The sequence below is a fragment of the Phodopus roborovskii genome, unplaced genomic scaffold (assembly GCF_943737965.1).
Source record: "Phodopus roborovskii unplaced genomic scaffold, PHOROB, whole genome shotgun sequence".
Lineage (NCBI taxonomy): Eukaryota > Metazoa > Chordata > Mammalia > Rodentia > Cricetidae > Phodopus > Phodopus roborovskii.
The window spans coordinates 2,793,645-2,810,989 of record NW_026126409.1 but is presented as its reverse complement, the minus strand read 5'-3'; the positions used below and the strand labels follow the sequence as shown (position 1 = coordinate 2,810,989).

The 17,345-nt window shown below is 42.1% G+C and overlaps 1 protein-coding gene across 4 annotated transcripts in view; it reads left to right on the top strand.

The window, feature by feature from the left end:
* Marchf1 (membrane associated ring-CH-type finger 1) overlaps positions 1-17,345 on the top strand; it is a 528,109-nt gene that overhangs the window by 506,217 nt on the left and 4,547 nt on the right. For 3 of the 4 annotated variants that reach the window (XM_051181944.1, XM_051181945.1, XM_051181942.1), the window contains exon 7: positions 2,189-2,336. In XM_051181944.1, the coding sequence (XP_051037901.1) occupies positions 2,189-2,336 (148 nt within the window). The remainder of the gene's footprint in view (positions 1-2,188; positions 2,337-17,345) is intronic. The other variant, XM_051181943.1, reaches the window with a different exon arrangement.

Genomic DNA, 17,345 nt, shown 5'->3' with positions numbered 1-17,345 from the left:
GATCAATTCCCATGATGTCTGTAGTGTGCATTCCACACTGATCAATTCCCAAGAGTTCTGTGATGCAGGACCAGTCTGCTTCTGGGCAGCCATGTTAATAATACACCCCCATCCTTTGTTATGCTTGACTAACACATAAGAAAAATTCATAAAACAAGCCAATCATACAGGAGAAGAGTGAGCTGTTTCTTAGCTCTCATAAAGCCTGTATAGGAAAGTTCCATGGCGGCTGGCCAGTCAGATAGGAGGGACAGTGTTTGTAAATAAGAGTTCTTCTCTAACACATCTGGAAAGCTCTCAGGAGCACCCAGTTTTTATTGTGCTTTCCTGAATTCCAAGACCTTTGCCCTCAAACTGGAAGGGAGCTTGGAATTACCTAGTGACCTGGGAAATGATGGTTTTGGGAGATGTAGCTTTCTCTTACTTGGCTGGAACAGTACAAAGCTAGCTACAAGGCTAGCTGCTGATAACTTGCCTGATTCCTTTGCTTCCCCAAGGTTGCAGATAATTGTGGATATTCTTTCTGTTCGTGATGATCTTGACAACCAGACAGCAAAGAGAAAATAACTAATACAAGGATCAAAAAAGACAATTCCTGAATCCATGAGGCAAAATCTTGATGTCCAGGTAGCTAGCCTGGCAATGCTGGCAAAAGTTACATCTACCTTGACCCAGAAGGTTGGAAATGCAGACTTCATGAGAGATCAGACCTGCTAGAACTAGCCTGCTAATAGGAAGTCCAAGTGAAGAATGGCCCCTGTCCACCCATCCTGGATCTCTACCCCCAGCCTGGACCCCTGTCCCCAGCCTGGATCCCTGCTGAGAGCATGAATCTTTGCCCCCCAGCATGGATCACTGTCCACAGCCTGAATCTCTGTGCCCCCCATTCTTGCCTTCAGCCTGGATCCCTGCCCTGCAGGCTACTACTACTGTTCTCCTGAGTTTGAGACAAGCAGAATCAAAACAAAGTAAACAAAGTCAGCCAGACCTACAGCTAGTGGCAGATCCTGGACCATGTGCCATGTTACACTGAATCCTACATGCTGCGAGGACAGGGAAGGAGAGAGATCTTCAGAAATTCCAGGTTTTGCTTAAGCAAAGACATACGAATATAGAGAATCAAGATACATTAAAAAGCTTTGCAGGCTGGCTCATAAGAGGCAAAAATAAATATTCCCAGCATGAAAAGGTGCAAGAACTTTAGAAGTTGAGAACAACTGCTTTTAAAGTATGATAAACAAGTCCTCATATATACTTCATGTCTAAGAGCTTGTGACCTTTCTTCTTTTGCTGACTGTGTGGGGGAGGGGAGGCAGCCATCAGCTTTCTGAGAAGTAAGACTAGGGACATTTGTAGCTTCCATGCAGCTGAAAGTCAAGAGCACTCTGAGAGATGCTCAGCAGAGTCTCCTTCTGTTCTCTGATGGCAAAAGTTATCTCTTTAGTATAGCTGTAAACAGAAAGCATTAACTTCCCCTTACAGCTCTCAATTCACCACTAAAATCTTCTTCAACTGTCCTATCAAGCCTGTGACCCTTACCTAGCTATATGAGAATCCATGGAGCGAGAGATGTCAGTCACTCCCTGTAACCTGGTACCAAAATGGGCTCAAGCTGAAAGAAAATGGTTTCTAAATCATAATATTGTGTGTGTGTGTGTGTGTGTGCTCATGTGACTGCAACATATATGCACACATGTGTGCTTGTCTGGAAGTCCAGCAACAACTCCATATTTTGAGCCACCACTCCCCACTGTGTTGCTCTTTTGTTTTGTGACAGGGTTTCACACTGGACATGGAACTCTTCAGTCCCAGTAGTCTGCCTGGACAGTGGGCCCCAATCCTTCTGATTTCACCTTCCCAGAGCTGGAATCGCAGTCACACACTACCATGACACACTTTTACCAACTGAATCAACCATCACCACATTACACAGTATTGTGAACCTACCTCATTCCTATTGCAGGAAGAGATGCAGACTGGCTTCATTCATTTGGACACTAAGAAGCCATTTTGTACAAATTAAGTTCTATTTCCTTTGTCAATAATGGTTTCATATCTCTCTGAATGCAGAGGCTTTCTTGAATATGGAAGTATGGTGTTTACTTTGCACTGCAGATTCCTGTATGGAACATTAACTGAGATGTTCTGTTTATAAACAAGGTAGTGAGTGACTCTTTTCTGTTTGCAGTGGGAGAAACTCCAGATGACCACAAGTGAAAGAAGGAAGATTTTCTGCTCTGTCACATTCCACGTCATCGCTGTCACCTGTGTGGTGTGGTCTCTGTATGTGCTGATCGATCGGACAGCAGAGGAAATCAAGCAAGGTAACGACAATGGTAAGGACATGGCTCCCCTCCTTCCTCCTCCCCTGGATTCTCTTTATGGCATCCAAGGGTAGACAGGGAGCTGTTGTCATAAGTTTAGGTTTCCAGGTGGGCACTTGAGTAAGGGCTAGCACTTGCAGCCAAACATTCCCTAATTCTCTCCTTGCTCAACTCTGTCTAAAAAGCATGGACCACTGCTAGGCCAAGGTGAAACTTTGGGTGAGAAATGCATTCATCACTCCAGACTTTCCAGAAGCTTTTTCAATCTCTGTCTGACATGGAAACACAAATTGTTAGAAAAGCAGATAGTTTCCAGGCCGTGATGGCCCATATCTTTAATTCCAGCACTAGGGGGGCAGAGGCAGGCAGATCTCTGCATGAGAGGCCAGCCTAGTCTACAGAGTGAGTTCCAGGGTAGCCATGACTACACAGAGAAACAAAGAAAAATGAAAGAAGGAAGGGAAGGAGGGAGGGAGGAAGAAAGGGAGCCAGGGACCATTAAAGATGTATTTAATTTACCCTACCTGTTGCTTCTTTGAAGGCACAAGGTATCACTACAATAGAGAATGTGTACTAATTTGAAGCAGGGGATTAGCACAGTAGTTGAAAAATTTAGCCACAACCAGTTTGTGAATGGTGGTGTCCCTGCCAGCTACAAAGATAGTTCAAAATAGACTCTCGTGTTTAAAGCTTTCCCATTATTGTCCACACGGGGGCAGCAGCGAACGCCTGCTCTGAGCTCCCCAAAGTGGGATGCACATTGAAGGTTCCTGGCTGCAGGGCTCCTGGTGTGCAAGGTTGTTTAAGGGAAGATGCTGTGGAGATCTAGAATTTTTTTTTCCAAAAACAAAAACATAAAAGCCTATGTCACGTCTAAATACTAGAGAAGCAGGTAGGATAGGAATTTTTAGAATTCATGTATGCAACATTAACTAATGTATAAACTGCATCAGTTACAGCAAGCTTTGGTTTTGCCGCATTATGACTCTCCCCAGAGTTTCTTGATTCTAAGGTGTCATATTACACCTGAATTAGAGAAATTCTTATTCCCTGCAGGTAGGACCTTAAAACAATAATTGCACATAACAAATACCAAACACACTGGTGTGCCTAAATGGAAAGCAGAACATCCTCATCTCACATCACCCAACACTCCCCTTAGGAATAAACTGTGTTCCTAGCTAGGCAGGGCAAATCTGATGACTGTGGGGCAGAGACTTCCTACTCTTAGATGGCTAAAGGAAGCCCCCACTAGAGAACCACACATTTCCATGACTAGACATTCTCCTGACTTAGCCAGATTGTAGTGGACAAGAAGCAGGACCTCATCTTGCCTATGTTATACCCAGACAAGATTCCCATGGGAAAGCACTGTATTTAGTCAGTTTTGCTTGTCTGATACCTGAGACACGTGAGTTCTGACTGTTTACAGTACAAGGAGCTTGATAGTATCAATTTTGGAAGCCAAGAAACCCACATCCCTTCCTTTCTTCTGACCCCTTGCTCATGCTCCAGTGGTCATCCCTCTATTCTTGTACTTTTAGCTGCTGTTTGTATGCTGATAAGCATGCCCCCAGTTTTATGCCCATCTCATAATATGTTCCAAAGCTTGCATCTCCCTCCTTCCTGAGAGCATCTCTAAGAGTCTGCCAGGGACCCTAGCTCAGTGTGTCCACACTATTTCCCACATCCAACATCAGCACCATGAGAAAGGCTTCCCTAATAACTGGATCTTCCCTCCTTTCTCTGGTCAGTGTTTCTTCTCCCTGAAATCAGTCACTAAATCCTATGCATTCTGCCTCATAGCCTTGTACCTTTCCATTTATCTCCTCCACTAACAATATTCATGTTAAAACTTTTCTTGTACAAAAACAGCCAAAGCCTCTTACCTAGACCTTCTTGTAAGAAGTACGGTTTTTCCTCCCACCGCTGGTCTTGTCCTGCCACCGCGCCAGCCCCAAATAATGCACAGAGACTCTGTATTTGATACAATGCTATTGGCCAGGTGCTAGTTTCTTATCATCTAGCTCTGTCTTAATTATTAACCCATTTCTATGTATTTCCACGTGGTCTTACTGAGAGTGGAGGAATGGCAGTTCTGTTCTCTCCAGGTTCTCCATCCTGACTCCTCCTCCCTACTTCCTATTTCCTCCTTGTCTCCTAGTCCCTCCTATCTTCCTTTCCTATTGGCCAACAGTGCTTTATTCATTAACCAGTATGAGAAACATATACAGAATGACATCTCCCATCACCTTCTCTGTTCTCCCCACCTTCAACTCTGTTCATAACCTACCGCAAAATACAAATTCTATCCCCATTCCGCCAATATTGTTAATATGTAACCCTAATTCTTTCTTGGGACTCTGCTGCCCCAAGGACCTAGATGTCACCAATTAGATCAAAAATTTATTTCCAAATTCATGCTCATCTTTTCCCTCTATGTAATATGATTCTTTCTAGATTCTCTTGCCAACAATCGACACACATACACACAACACATAACACACACACTCACACATCACACACACCACATACAACATATGACATGCATAGCAATTCAACACACACACACACACACACACACACACACACACACACACACACACACAAATGATACACACATGTAGGGAGAGTCAGAGAAAAGGAGAGAGACTATACTTCCATACACATCCCTAACCTAAGTCTTAGGAAATATAACTGAAAATAGTTCCGGGACCAGCAGCATTGTCACCTCCTGGGCATTCATCAGAAATATACACTCTAGCTTTCTATTCCCCCAGACCTCTGCATGTGAGCCTGATGTGTAACTCCTAGCAATCCAGGCTTTAGAACTCACAAGTACTTCTCAGGCCTGTGAAAATCTGAGAGGCACCACTCTATGGCATGTTACCACACTCCCTGACACTTACCTTTGGTGGCCCTCCATTTTCCTTGAATGTTGATTGCCTGTGGGGTTTCTCTATCACCCGAAAGCCTGCTGCATCTCCCTGAACCCCCAAATGTACTCCTTATGTGAGTGTGTTCTGAAGCCATGCTGGGACTGTTAGCCCTACCAAAGGACTCTAATCAATAATGTAATTGTTGATTTATTTGTCTGCCTTGACTGGCTTGAAGCAGGCTCACCACAGTGCATGGAGCTGTTATCTCTGATCACATCACTGTCTAGGACCTGGCAAGTGACTTAGCCAGTGTGCAGAAGTGTGAACCCAAGCTTTCCCACTCTTTAGTTGATAGAATTTTCTTTAAGATGCTTCTTTATCATTTCCATGTAGGGCACTGTCTTAGTCAGCGTTTTTGTTGCTGTGATGGAACACCAAAAGCAAGGGTTTATTTCAGCTCACACCTCCAGGTAATAGTCCTCACTGCAGGATGGAGGGAAGGACAGGAATTCAAACAGGGCAGGATCTTGAAGGCAGGAGCTGATGCAGAACAGAGGTCATGGAGAGGTGCTTGCTCCCCATGGCTTGTTCTGACTGCTTTTTTATTGAAGCCAGAACCACCAGCCCAAGAGTGTGACCAAATGCCTTATAGTTGGATCTTAGGGAGGAATTTTCTCAAGTGAGGTTCTCTCCTCTCAGATGGCCCTAGCTTGTATGAAGATGACATAAAAATAGCCAGTACAGCTGGCCCTTTTGTCAATTTGACACGCAAACATCACTTTTCAACTATAAACTTTTCTTTCTCACCTATCTCCAGAGATGGCATATTAATATAAATATCATAGTATAAATCATAAGTAAAGGGCCCACAGCCCTTGGAAATTCAAACACATTAAATATTCAGTTTCTTAGCAATATCTAATATCTGCAGAAATCAAAGCTTTCTTTTAAAACTTCAAATTCTTTCAGCTGTGGCCTCCTGTAAGAATTAAAATTAAGTTAAATACTTTCTTCAAGAGTGCAGAACCAAAATACAGTCTCAATAAAAACAAATCAAAAGCCAACTTCAACAGTGTAAGTAACTCAATGTCTAAGGGTCTGGGTTTCACTCACAATCTTCAGGGTCATGATCTAAGGGCCACGATCACTTTTCTCATTCTGCCCTCAACAGCACAACACAGGTCCATTACTTTCGACCATAAATATCCCCACAGAAGTCAAATTTCCCAACAGAGACCTTGGTACTGGTGATGTAGCTCAGTTTGTAGGGTGTCTGCCTAGTGTTCATGATGCTGGTCACCATCACTGCATAAACAGACTGTGATGGTTGCATCTGTTATCTTGACAAGCAGGAAAGTGACAGGAGTATCAGTTGCTCAGAGTCATTTTGGCTACAGAGTAATAATCCAGACTTGGATTAGATAGTGTTCCTATTATTTCCTCTGCCTATCAGAAACCACAATGAGATCATCTTCATCTTTTGGTATTCAGGGTGGTTAACTGAGAAAGCAGGGATTTGTGAACTAGAAGAGTCTGTGGCTCCCCATGGAGCAGTGTATTTGAGAGGCATTTTCCAGGACAAAGTCACCTGTATTTACAAACCACTTGCATCTAAAACTTACACACACACACACACACACACACACACACACACACACACACATACATGTGCGCTGCCAGGGTGAAAGCAATGTCTGTCTGAGCTTTTAGCATCTTAATCTTCCTCAGGCACTGTGAATGCTGATACTGAATTCACCTTTGAAGTTACTGGAGAAGGACTGCATAATTTAAAAAGCTCGTGTATTTTAAATCCATTTTGAAAACCTTCAGAAATGTCTCCCAATGAAGTCTCCCAACAGGAACTGATGCTGAGTCTGTGACTGTTGTGACAACAAGGAGAGAAAATAAAGTCCATTGTGCGATTTGAGATGCTGTTCTTTTAGATTTGGTGACCCCCACACATGGTTCTCCCACCTCCTCTTCCTCATGTTGACAATCTAAATTATTGCTATCGCTGCCTCTTTCACTTGAGCAGCAATTGGTCCTCCTGCCTCTTCCATACATGATCTAGACAAATGATCCAAATGATTCAGTGTGTTACTTCATTTAAAAGGAAAAAAAAAACTTTTTTTTTTAAAGCAATAGAGTTTGTACTGTGAATTGAGTGACTCTTCTATGGGACTTTTTATTTTCTTTTACAATAGTGCTGTTTGCAAGGCTGCTCTTCGGCACTGAACAACCTGGCCAAAGCTCCTCTAGGCCAGGATCATATCTTATTATTCAGAGAGCATGTGACATGGTGGAAGTTCAAAATAGTTCACTACCCATAGCCATAGCTGTAGTGTATCTGTAGCCATAGCCATAGCCAATTTCTAGAGATCAGCACAACCCTAATATGACAGACACTGGCTAGCAGTTGCTTGCAGGCCAGGTGCTAGCTCCAGCCATGCTGAAGAAAATCATCTCTCTGAAGCGCAACTTCCTCATTTGGAAAAACTTAGAAAGCTAGACTCACTCTGAGCCTCCTGGAGGCTTTTTCACTCAACTCATTTTCAGACATTATTAACTGGGATTTTTGCATTGGGCTAATTGAAATGTGTTTATATAAGTGGCAGGCCACAGCATTCATAGTTTATTTACACTGAATTTTAAATTTTAATATTTTTAAGAACTTAATTGGAATGTTAAGAAATCAAGGAAAAAATATACTGTGCTGTTTAGGGTAAAGCAGGGAGCATCAACTCATACACAATTCCTGAGCAAGTCATAGCTGTACCTGTGCAATCAAAGCAGAAGCCTAGCACATCCCAACTTAGCAATAAGATACTTTGTCAAGACATGCAGTGTTCCTCCAGCTTCTTGGCTCTCTCTCTCTTTTGCTGCTGGGTGATTTAGAAGCTCTATACACATTTTTATGTGTTTGCAGTCATGTGAGCACTAGGAAATACCAAACTTAAAACAAAGACATAGCTAGTTGGCTTAAAGATAAGAAAATAGATAACTTGCCTGATCTACAGCTATATTACAAGCCCATCAGGAATCTTCTGGTGCCTCTGATTTGACTTAAGGAGAAAACAGAAGATGACATATTAAAGGTATCCTAGCCCAGAGAGAAGAAGGACAGAGGTTTGATTTTACTCCCAAGGGAAATGCATTTTCTGAGGGACAGTATTTCTAGGGTGCAAATGAATTTGAAAGAGCCCAGGAACTATGGCCCAATTCATAAGTCACAGTCATTTGATTAGAAGCTTGATAGAAAAATTCACGAACAATTGGAGAGATGGCTGAGAGGTTAAGAGCATTGGCTGTTCTTTTTTTTTTTTAATTTTTTAAATTTATTTTATAAAACAAAGTCCATTTAAATGAAAACAACCATTTATAGACAATATTTGGGAATTTGGGAGTTGTTCTTTCCAAACTACTTCCAGCTGGTAAGGGGCGCTGTCTGGGGGACTTGAAGAAGATTCAGAAATCCTGGCTGTAGTCTGTAAGGCTGCTTTGTCCAGCTGTTTTGAATGTAGGATCACCTCGTACTCTGTTTCAGGCGGTCTGGCATGATCAAATCACATTAGTCTGGAAGGAATCCACATCTTTTCATTTTCTGTGGAAATAAAAATAGAAATCCTTTTCCCCAGTAACTTGACTTGAACTTAAATTTTGGAGTCAAAGCATTTTTTTTAATTTAATTTATTATTTTACATGTCGATCCCAGTTCCCTCTCCCTCCCTCCTTCCCTCCCTCCTTCCCTCCCTGCCTCCCCTCGCTTTGACCCTCTCTGCCCTCTCACATGCACTCTAAACACCCTCCCCTCCCATCCCCCCACCCCAATTCCATGTGTAGGGGAATGCCATCCAGTTGGGGTCATGTAGATCTGACAGGTCCTGTGAAGTAGGGACTAGGGCTTCTCTCCTGTCTCTAGATTAAGGCAGTTATCCCTCCATGGGGGATATGATCCAAAGTCTTTTTCTGCACCAGGGATACATCCTGGCTCCACTGTCTGAGGTCCCTTAGACTGCTCAGTCCTTCTGGCTGAGACCATATTCAGGGGGGCCTGAGTCAGTCCCATGCTGGCTTCCCAGCTATCAGTCTAGTGGCCTTTAGCTCCTACTTGTTCAAGTAAGCTGTCTGTATGTGTTTCTGCTGCCTGGTCTTATCCTCTCCATCTGCATCTGGGTTCTAGTTCGACTCAGTGTTTATGTATGTGTGGTTGATCCTGTTTCCAACAGACATTAGTTGAGGGCTCCATGGATAAGTTAGTTGTTGATCTCACTCTCCGGGAAGGGCATTTATGATAGCCTTTCCACAGAAGCTCAAATTGTTAGTTGGGAGCAGACCTGTAGTTCTCTAGACCTTTCTTTGTGTTCAATTTTATCTTCAAACCAATATTGGCTCCCTCTTTTATGTTCTCTCTCTCTCTGTCTCTGTCTCTCTCTCTTTCCTGTCTTCTATTCCTAACCAGGCTCAATCTTCCTGGTTGCACATGTTTTCCTTTCCTCCCCCTCGTTTTCTCCTACTTCTCTCTCCATTCGCTGCCCCCCCCCACTTCTCCTGAGCTCTGGGGGACTTGTCTCTTCCAGGTTCTGTGAGGGACATTATATGAATCTCTTAGAATGCACCTTGTATCCTAGTTCCTCTGGTGGTGTGAATTATAGGCTGATGATCCTTTGATCTAGGTCTAAAATCCATATATGAGTGAGTTCATACTGTGTTCCTCTTTTTGTGACTGGGTTACCTCGTTCAGGATGGTTTCTTCAAGTGCCATCCACTTGCCTGCGAATTTCAAGATACCATTATTTTTTTTCTGCAGAGTAGTATTCCATTGTATAGATGTGACACATCTTCATTAACCATTCTTCAATTGAATGGCATCTAGGTTGCTTCCAGGATCTTGCTATTATGAATAGTGCTGCTATGAACATAGTTGAACAGATGTATTTGTTGCATGGATGTGAATCCTTTGAGTATATGCCTAAGAGGGGGATTGCCGGGTCCTGTGGTAAACTAATTCCCATTTTCCTGAGGAACCGCCATACTAATCTCCAAAATTGCTGTATGAGTTTGCACTCCCAACAGCAGTGGAGGAGTGTTCCCCTTTCTCCACACCCTCTCCAACATGAGTCATCATTGGTGTTTCTAATTTTAGCCATTCTGGCAGGAATAAGATGATATCTCAAAGTTATTTTGATTTGCATTTCCCTGATAGCTAAGGATGTGGAGCATTTTCTGAAGTGTCTTTCAGCCTTTTTGATTTCCTCCATTGAGAATTCTTTCTTCAGTTCTGTACCCCATTTTTTAATAGGGTTATTTGGTGTTTTGTTGACTAGTTTCTTGAGTTCTTTGTATATTTTCGAGATCAGTCCTTTGACAGATGTAGGATTGGTGAAATTCTTTTCTCAGGCTGTGGGCTGCCCTTTGGTCTTGTCTACTGTGTCCTTTGCCTTACAGAAGCTTCTAAGTTTGAAGAGGTCCCATTTATTAATTGTTTCTCTCAGTGTCTGTGCCCCTGGAGTTATGTTCAGGAAGCAGTCTCCTATATCAATTTGTTCAAGGGTACGTCCTACTTTCTCTTCTAAGAGGTTTAGTGTGGCTGGATTGATGTTGAGGTCTTTGATCCATTTGGACTTGAGTTTTGTGAATGGTGACAGACATGGGTCTATCTGCAGTCTTCTACACACCCTCATCCAATTGTGCCAGCACCATTTGTTGAAGATGCTGTTTCGCCCCATTGTATAATTTTAGCTGTTTTGTCGAAAATAAGGTGTTCATAGGTATGTTGGTTAATATCAGGATTTTCAATTTGATTCCATTGGTCTACCTGTCTATTTTTATGCCAATACCAGGCTGTTTTCAGAACTATAACTCTGTAATAGAGCTTAAAGTCAGGAATGGTGATGCCTCCTGAAGTTCTTTTATTGTATAGGGTTGTTTTAGCTATCCTGGGTCTTTTGTTTTTCCATATAAAGTTGATTATTATACTTTCAAGGTCAGTGAAGAATTGTGGTGGGATTTTAATGGGGATTGCATTCAATCTTTAGATTTCGTTTGGCAAGATTGCCATTTTTACTATGTTTATCCTACCTATCCAAGAGCATGGGGGATCTTTCCATTTTCTGGTATCTTCTTTAATCTCTTTCTTTAGAGCCACAAAGTTCTTATTATATAGGTCTTTTACTTGTTTGGTAAGCGTTACACCAAGATACTTTATGTTGCTTGTGGCTTTTGTAAAGGGTGATGTTTCTCTGATTTTTTTCTCTGTCTCTTTTTCATCTGAAAAAAAGTAGGGCTACTGATTTTTTTGAGTTTATCCTTGTATCCTGCTAGTTTACTGAAGGTGTTTTTCAGCTGTAGGAGTTCCCTGGTAGAGTTTATTGGGTCGTTTATGTAAACTATCATATCATCTGCAAGTAGAGACAGTTTGACTACTTTCTGTCCAATTTGGATCCCCTTGATCTCCTTTTCTTGTCTTATAGCATTAGGTAGAACTTTTGGTATGATATTGAAGAGATATGGAGAGAGAGGGCAGCCTTGTCTTGTTCCTGATTTTAGAGGAATTGGCTTAAGCTTCTCTCCATTCAGTTTGATGTTGGCAGTTGGTTTGCTGTATATTGCTCTTATTATGTTTAAGTATGTTCCTGCTATCCCTGACCTCTCCAAGACCTTTATCATGAAAGGGTGTTGAATTTTGTCAAAGGCTATTTCCGCATCTAGGGAGATAATCATATGGTTTTTCTTTTTCTGTTTGTTTATATGGTGGATCACGTTAATAGCTTTTCATATGTTAAATCATCCCTGCATTCCAGGGATGAAGTCTACTTGGTCATGGTGGATGATTTCTCTGATGTATTCTTGAATTCGGTTTGCCAGTATTTTATTATTTTTACTTCGATGTTCATCAGGGATATTGGTCTGTAGTTTTCTTTCTTAGTTGTGTCTTTGTGAGGCTTGGGCACCAAGGTTATTGTGGCCTCATAAAAAGAGTTTGGCAATAAACCTTCTGTTTCTATCTCGTGGAACAGTTTGAGGAGTAGTGGTATTAGTTCTTCCTTGAATGTCTGGTAGAATTCTGCATTGAATCCATCTGGCCCTGGACTTTTTTTGGTTGGAAGGCTTTCGATGACTGCTTCTATTTCATTGCAGGTTATAGGTCTATTTAATTTGTTTTTCTGTTCTTGATTTAATTTTGGTAAGTGATAGTTATCCAGAAACGTATCCATTTCCTTTGAATTTTCAATTTTTGTGGAATACAGATTTTCAAAGTATGACCTGAAAATTGTCTGGATTTCCTCTCTGTCTGTTGTCATGTTCCCCTTTTCGTTTCTGATTTTGTTAATTTGCATGTTTTCTCTCTGCTTTTTCCTTACTTTGGATAAAGGTTTGTCTATCTTGTTGATTTTCTCAAAAAACCAACTCTTCGTTCATTAATTTTTTTGTATTGTTTGCCTGGTTTCTATTTTGTTGATTTCAGCCCTCAAGTTGATTATTTCCTGGCGTCTACTCCTGCGGGGTGAATTTGCTTCTCTCTGTTTGAAGGCTTTCAGTTGTGTTGTTAATTGTCTTATGTGACTATCCTCTATTTTCTTCATATGGGCACTTAGTGCAATGAACTTCCCTCGTAGCACTGCTTTCAAGGTGTCCCATAAGTTCGGGTATGTTGTCTCCTCATTCTCGTTGAATATTAGAAAGTCCTTAATTTCTTTCTTTATTTCTTCTTTGACTCAGGAGTGGTGCAATTGCACATTGTTAAGTTTCCATGAGTTTGCAGGTTTTCTGCTATTTGTGTTGTTGTTGAATTCCAATTTTAAAGCATAGTGGCCTGATAAGATACAGGGGACTATTCTTATTCTCTTATATCTGTTGAGGTTTGTTATGTCACCTAGTATGTGGCCGATTTTAGAGAAGGTTCCATGTGGAGCAGAGAAGAAGGTATATTCTTTTGTCTTTGGATGGAATGTTCTATAGATGTCTGTTAACCCCAGTTGAGACATAACTTCTGTTAGTTCTTTTGTTTCTTTGTTGAGTTTCTGATTTGTAGTCCTGTCTAGTGTTGAGAGTGGTGTATTGAAGTCTCCCACTATAAGTGTGTGAGGTTTTATATGAGTTTTGAGTTTTAGTAGTGTTTCTTTTACGAATGTGGGTGACTTTGTATCAGGGGCATAGATGTTCAGAACTGAGACTTTGTGTTGATGGATTTCTCCTGCGATGAATATGAAATGACCGTCTTCATCTCTTTTGATTAATTTTGGTTTGAAGTCTAACTTGTTAGATATTAGGATAGCCACGCCTGTTTGCTTCTTGGTTCCATTAGATTGGAAAATCTTTTCCCAACCCTTTACCCTGAGGTAATGTCTATCTTTGAAGAACTTAGATGTGTTTCTTGTATGCAGCAGAAGGATGGATTCTGTCTTCATATCCATTCTGTTAGCCTGTGTCTTTTTATAGGTGAGTTAAGATGATTAATGTTGAGGTTGAGTAAGGACCATTGATTGTTGATGCTTGTTTGATTTAGGTTTGTTGTTGGCAGTGGTATTGTGAATATATTAGTTTTGCTTTACCCTTTGTTTCTGGTGTAGTTGTATTATATGTTGCCTACATTTTTGTGGGTGTAGTTACCATCCTTGGGTTGGAGTTTTCCTTCCAATACTTTCTGTAGGGCTGGATTTGTAGATACGTATTGGGAAAATCTGGTTTTGTCATTAAATATCTTCTTTTCTCCATCTATAGTGATTGAGAGTTTTGCTGGATATAGTAGCCTAGGCTGGCATCCGTGTTCTCTTAATACTTTTAGAACATCTATCCAGGACCTTCTGGCCTTGAGGGTTTCCATGGAGAACTCAGGTGTAATTTTATAGGTCTGCCTTTATATGTTATCTGTCCTTTTTCCTTCGCTGCTCTTAATATTCTTTCTTTATTCTGTATGCTAGGTGTTTTGATTATTATAAGTCGAGGGGTCTTTTTTCTTTGTTCCAGCCTATTTGGGATTGGGTATGCTTCTTGTACTTTCATGAGCATGTCCTTCTTCAGATTTGGAAAGTTGATTTTGTTGAATATGTTTTCAGCACCTTTGAGCTGGGCTTCCTCACCTTCCTCTATGCCTATTATTCTTAGATTTGGCCTTTTCATGGTGTCCCACATTTCCTGGATGTTTTGTGTTAAGGATTTATTGGATTTATGGTTTTCTTTGGTCGATGAATCTATTTCTTCTAGTTTATCTTCTGCGCCTGAGATTCTCTCTTCCATCTCTTGAATTCTGTTGGTTATGCTTGTGTCCGTAGTTGCCGATTTTTTGCCCAGTTTTTCTATTTCCAGCATTACTTCAGTTTGTGTCGCCTTTATTTTCTCTATTTCAGTTTTCAAGTCTTGAACTGTTTCCTTCACCTGGTTAATTGTTTTTTCTTGGCTTTCTGTACTTTCCTTAAGGAATTTGTTCATTTCTTCCACTTTTTTGTTTGTTTTTTCCTCCATTTATTTAAGGGATTTTCTCACATCTTCTTTGAGGGCCTCTATCATTTTTATGATGGTAATTTTTAAGTCATTCCCTTCTGCTTCCTCTGCTTTGTTGTGTTCCATTCTAGTTGGTGTAGATTCCCTAGATTCTGGTGGTGTCATGTTTGTCTTTCTGTTGTTAGGTGTTTTCTTGTATTGCCTTCTTCCCATAGCTTCTTCCAGTAGGTGTTGGTACTTCCCTTATGGGCTTATGTGGGTCTGCGATTCAATAGCTGTAGCTCTGTGTGACCCAAGCTCTCTAGGAGGTTTCTCTGCAGACAGGGACCCAGGGATGGGGTCAAGGATGAGGATCCAGTAGAAGATGCCAGCAGGTACTCACAGTGGTCCCCCAGAGATAGGTGGATCTCTGGGAGTGGTCCTGGACTCCAGCAGAGGACTGGAGGTGGGGTCAGAGACCAAGCAGGTGGAAATTACGGGTGGTCCTGCGTGGATAGTCAGGACTCCTTTGTTCATTGTTGCTCCGAGAAGTCTCCGAAGTAGGGTAGACTGTTGGTTCCACCCTCTGTCCCAGTGCTCAAGCAGAGTGGCAGGACCTTGGGTAGGGTAGGGCACAGGGTGGGGGGGGTAGGCTCGTGGTGGGGATGGGTGGGAGTGTATCAGAGCTCCAAGAGTGCTCTCGATGGGGACAGGAGACAGGAGCAGCTGGATCAGGGGCCAACCCAGGGAGTTTGGGCAGGGGGGGAGGGGTTGTGGGGGACAGGCAGTCCCGATTGGGCCCAGACTCACCTCTAGCCAATAGCTGGTGGAAGAAGACAAGGGCTTAGCTGGAACTTGGGATGGTTTTGCAGGATAGTCAGATCTCACTGGAAACTGGAACTCTCCAGCTGAGGCCTCTTTCTTTAGCGAGGCCTGGATTTGGGGGTCAAGGATGTTGCCGGCAGGAACTTGACCCGCAGAGATAGGCGGATCTCTGGGCTCCTTGCCTGTTCTTGCAGATGTAATGAGTTCAATTCCCAGCAACCAATGGGGCTCACAACCATCTAACATAAGATCTGGTGTCCTCTTCTGGTTCACAGGCAAATATGCAGGTTGAATACCAAATACATAATAAATAATTAAATTTAAAGAAGAAGAAGGAGGAGAAAGAAGAAGGAGGAGGAGAAGTAGTAGTAGTAGTAGAGGGAGAGGGAGAGGAAGGGAAAGAAGAACTCCTTAACAAAGTCAGCATACACAGTTGCTCCTTATGCTTAAGGACCAGACCTTTTCATTGACTTCTGGTGGTCTTTTGAGGTATCCCTCTGGTGAAAAGTATTAAAATTGCTAGGGATGCTGGGGGTACATGGTGAGGTTATACAGAGTTGCCTATGTGCCAATACTATGGCCAGCAGCTAATTGGACTTCAGACACCCTGGATAATGGAGGCATCCAGAAGATGGAGCCTAGAAGAAGTGAGAAAGATTTGAGTTTGGGCACCACAGAGAGGGCTGCCCTTACTCTGCAGCTTACTCAGTCAGAGACATGGAACTCTCTAGCCAGTCAGGCCACCACAGTGACTCTTCATATGAACTTTGCCGGCTCATCTACCACACTGTCAATTCGCTGAGCTGAGATGAAGGCCTTCATTGGCAGGATTAACTTTTGCTCCATGTCTAAGTATGTCAGTTGGTCTACTATACAAAACCTGTCCACACATAGTGGCTCAGAACAGCGACCATTTATTTCACCTCATTCTGTGCTTTGGTTAGGCATTTGTGCTGCCTGAGTCAGGTAGGATGATATCCACATTCAACTGTTGCATCTGGAGAGATGCTGGTGCTCCACCCAGCAGCTGCATAGGCAAGGGAGATGCTATGACCTAGAATGGCAAATGAGGCTAAGTGTGCAGTTTGGCTCGCTCTCTCTCTCTCTCTCTCTCTCTCTCTCTCTCTCTCTCTGTGTGTGTGTGTGTGTGTGTGTGCATGTGTGTGAGAGACAGACAGAGAGAGAGAGAGAGAGAGAGAGAGAGAGAGAGAGAGAGAGAATGTTGGATGGCAGAAAAGGTAAACTGGATATATGGGCTCTGACAACATAAACTGAACTCATGTTTCTTTAAAAATTAACAGCTGAGCTATCTCTCCAGCTTGGCTTTTGCACATTAGTCCTGCTTTCCTAATGTGACAGTTGCAGTGTATTCAAAAAGGAGCAAGATGGCTCAGCAAATAAAGGTACCTGCAGCTAAATCTGAGGACTTATGTTTGATCCATGAGATCATAGTGCCCAAGTGCCCATAGTTCTCCAAAATAGTGACTCCAGCACCTCTCCCAATTTAATATCCTTTGTCCTGCCATTTGCTTCAAAGTGAATTAACATTATTTGTGTTTCTGGTGGAATTCTTTGTAGAATATTTGACGTATTTTGAAAAAGACATTTGCTTTTTTAAACAGCAAAACATTTTTCTATCCCAACTTTAGAGGTTGACCTTGATTGCCAGGGTGATAGGGACCAAGAAGTTTCATGGAGATAGGCAGAAAATAGTGTCACTAAGTAAGGCATGGATTCTCTGTCTGTCAACCTCATTACATAAGCTGCACCTTTTTCTCACTGGAATGGGCTCTAATGGAATGGTTCACTATAAAGAAGATGAGGAGAGCCCATGCTACAGCCTAAGCCTGCATTAGAACAGGAGGCAGTTGGTTTCCAGCACTACACAAATAGGACC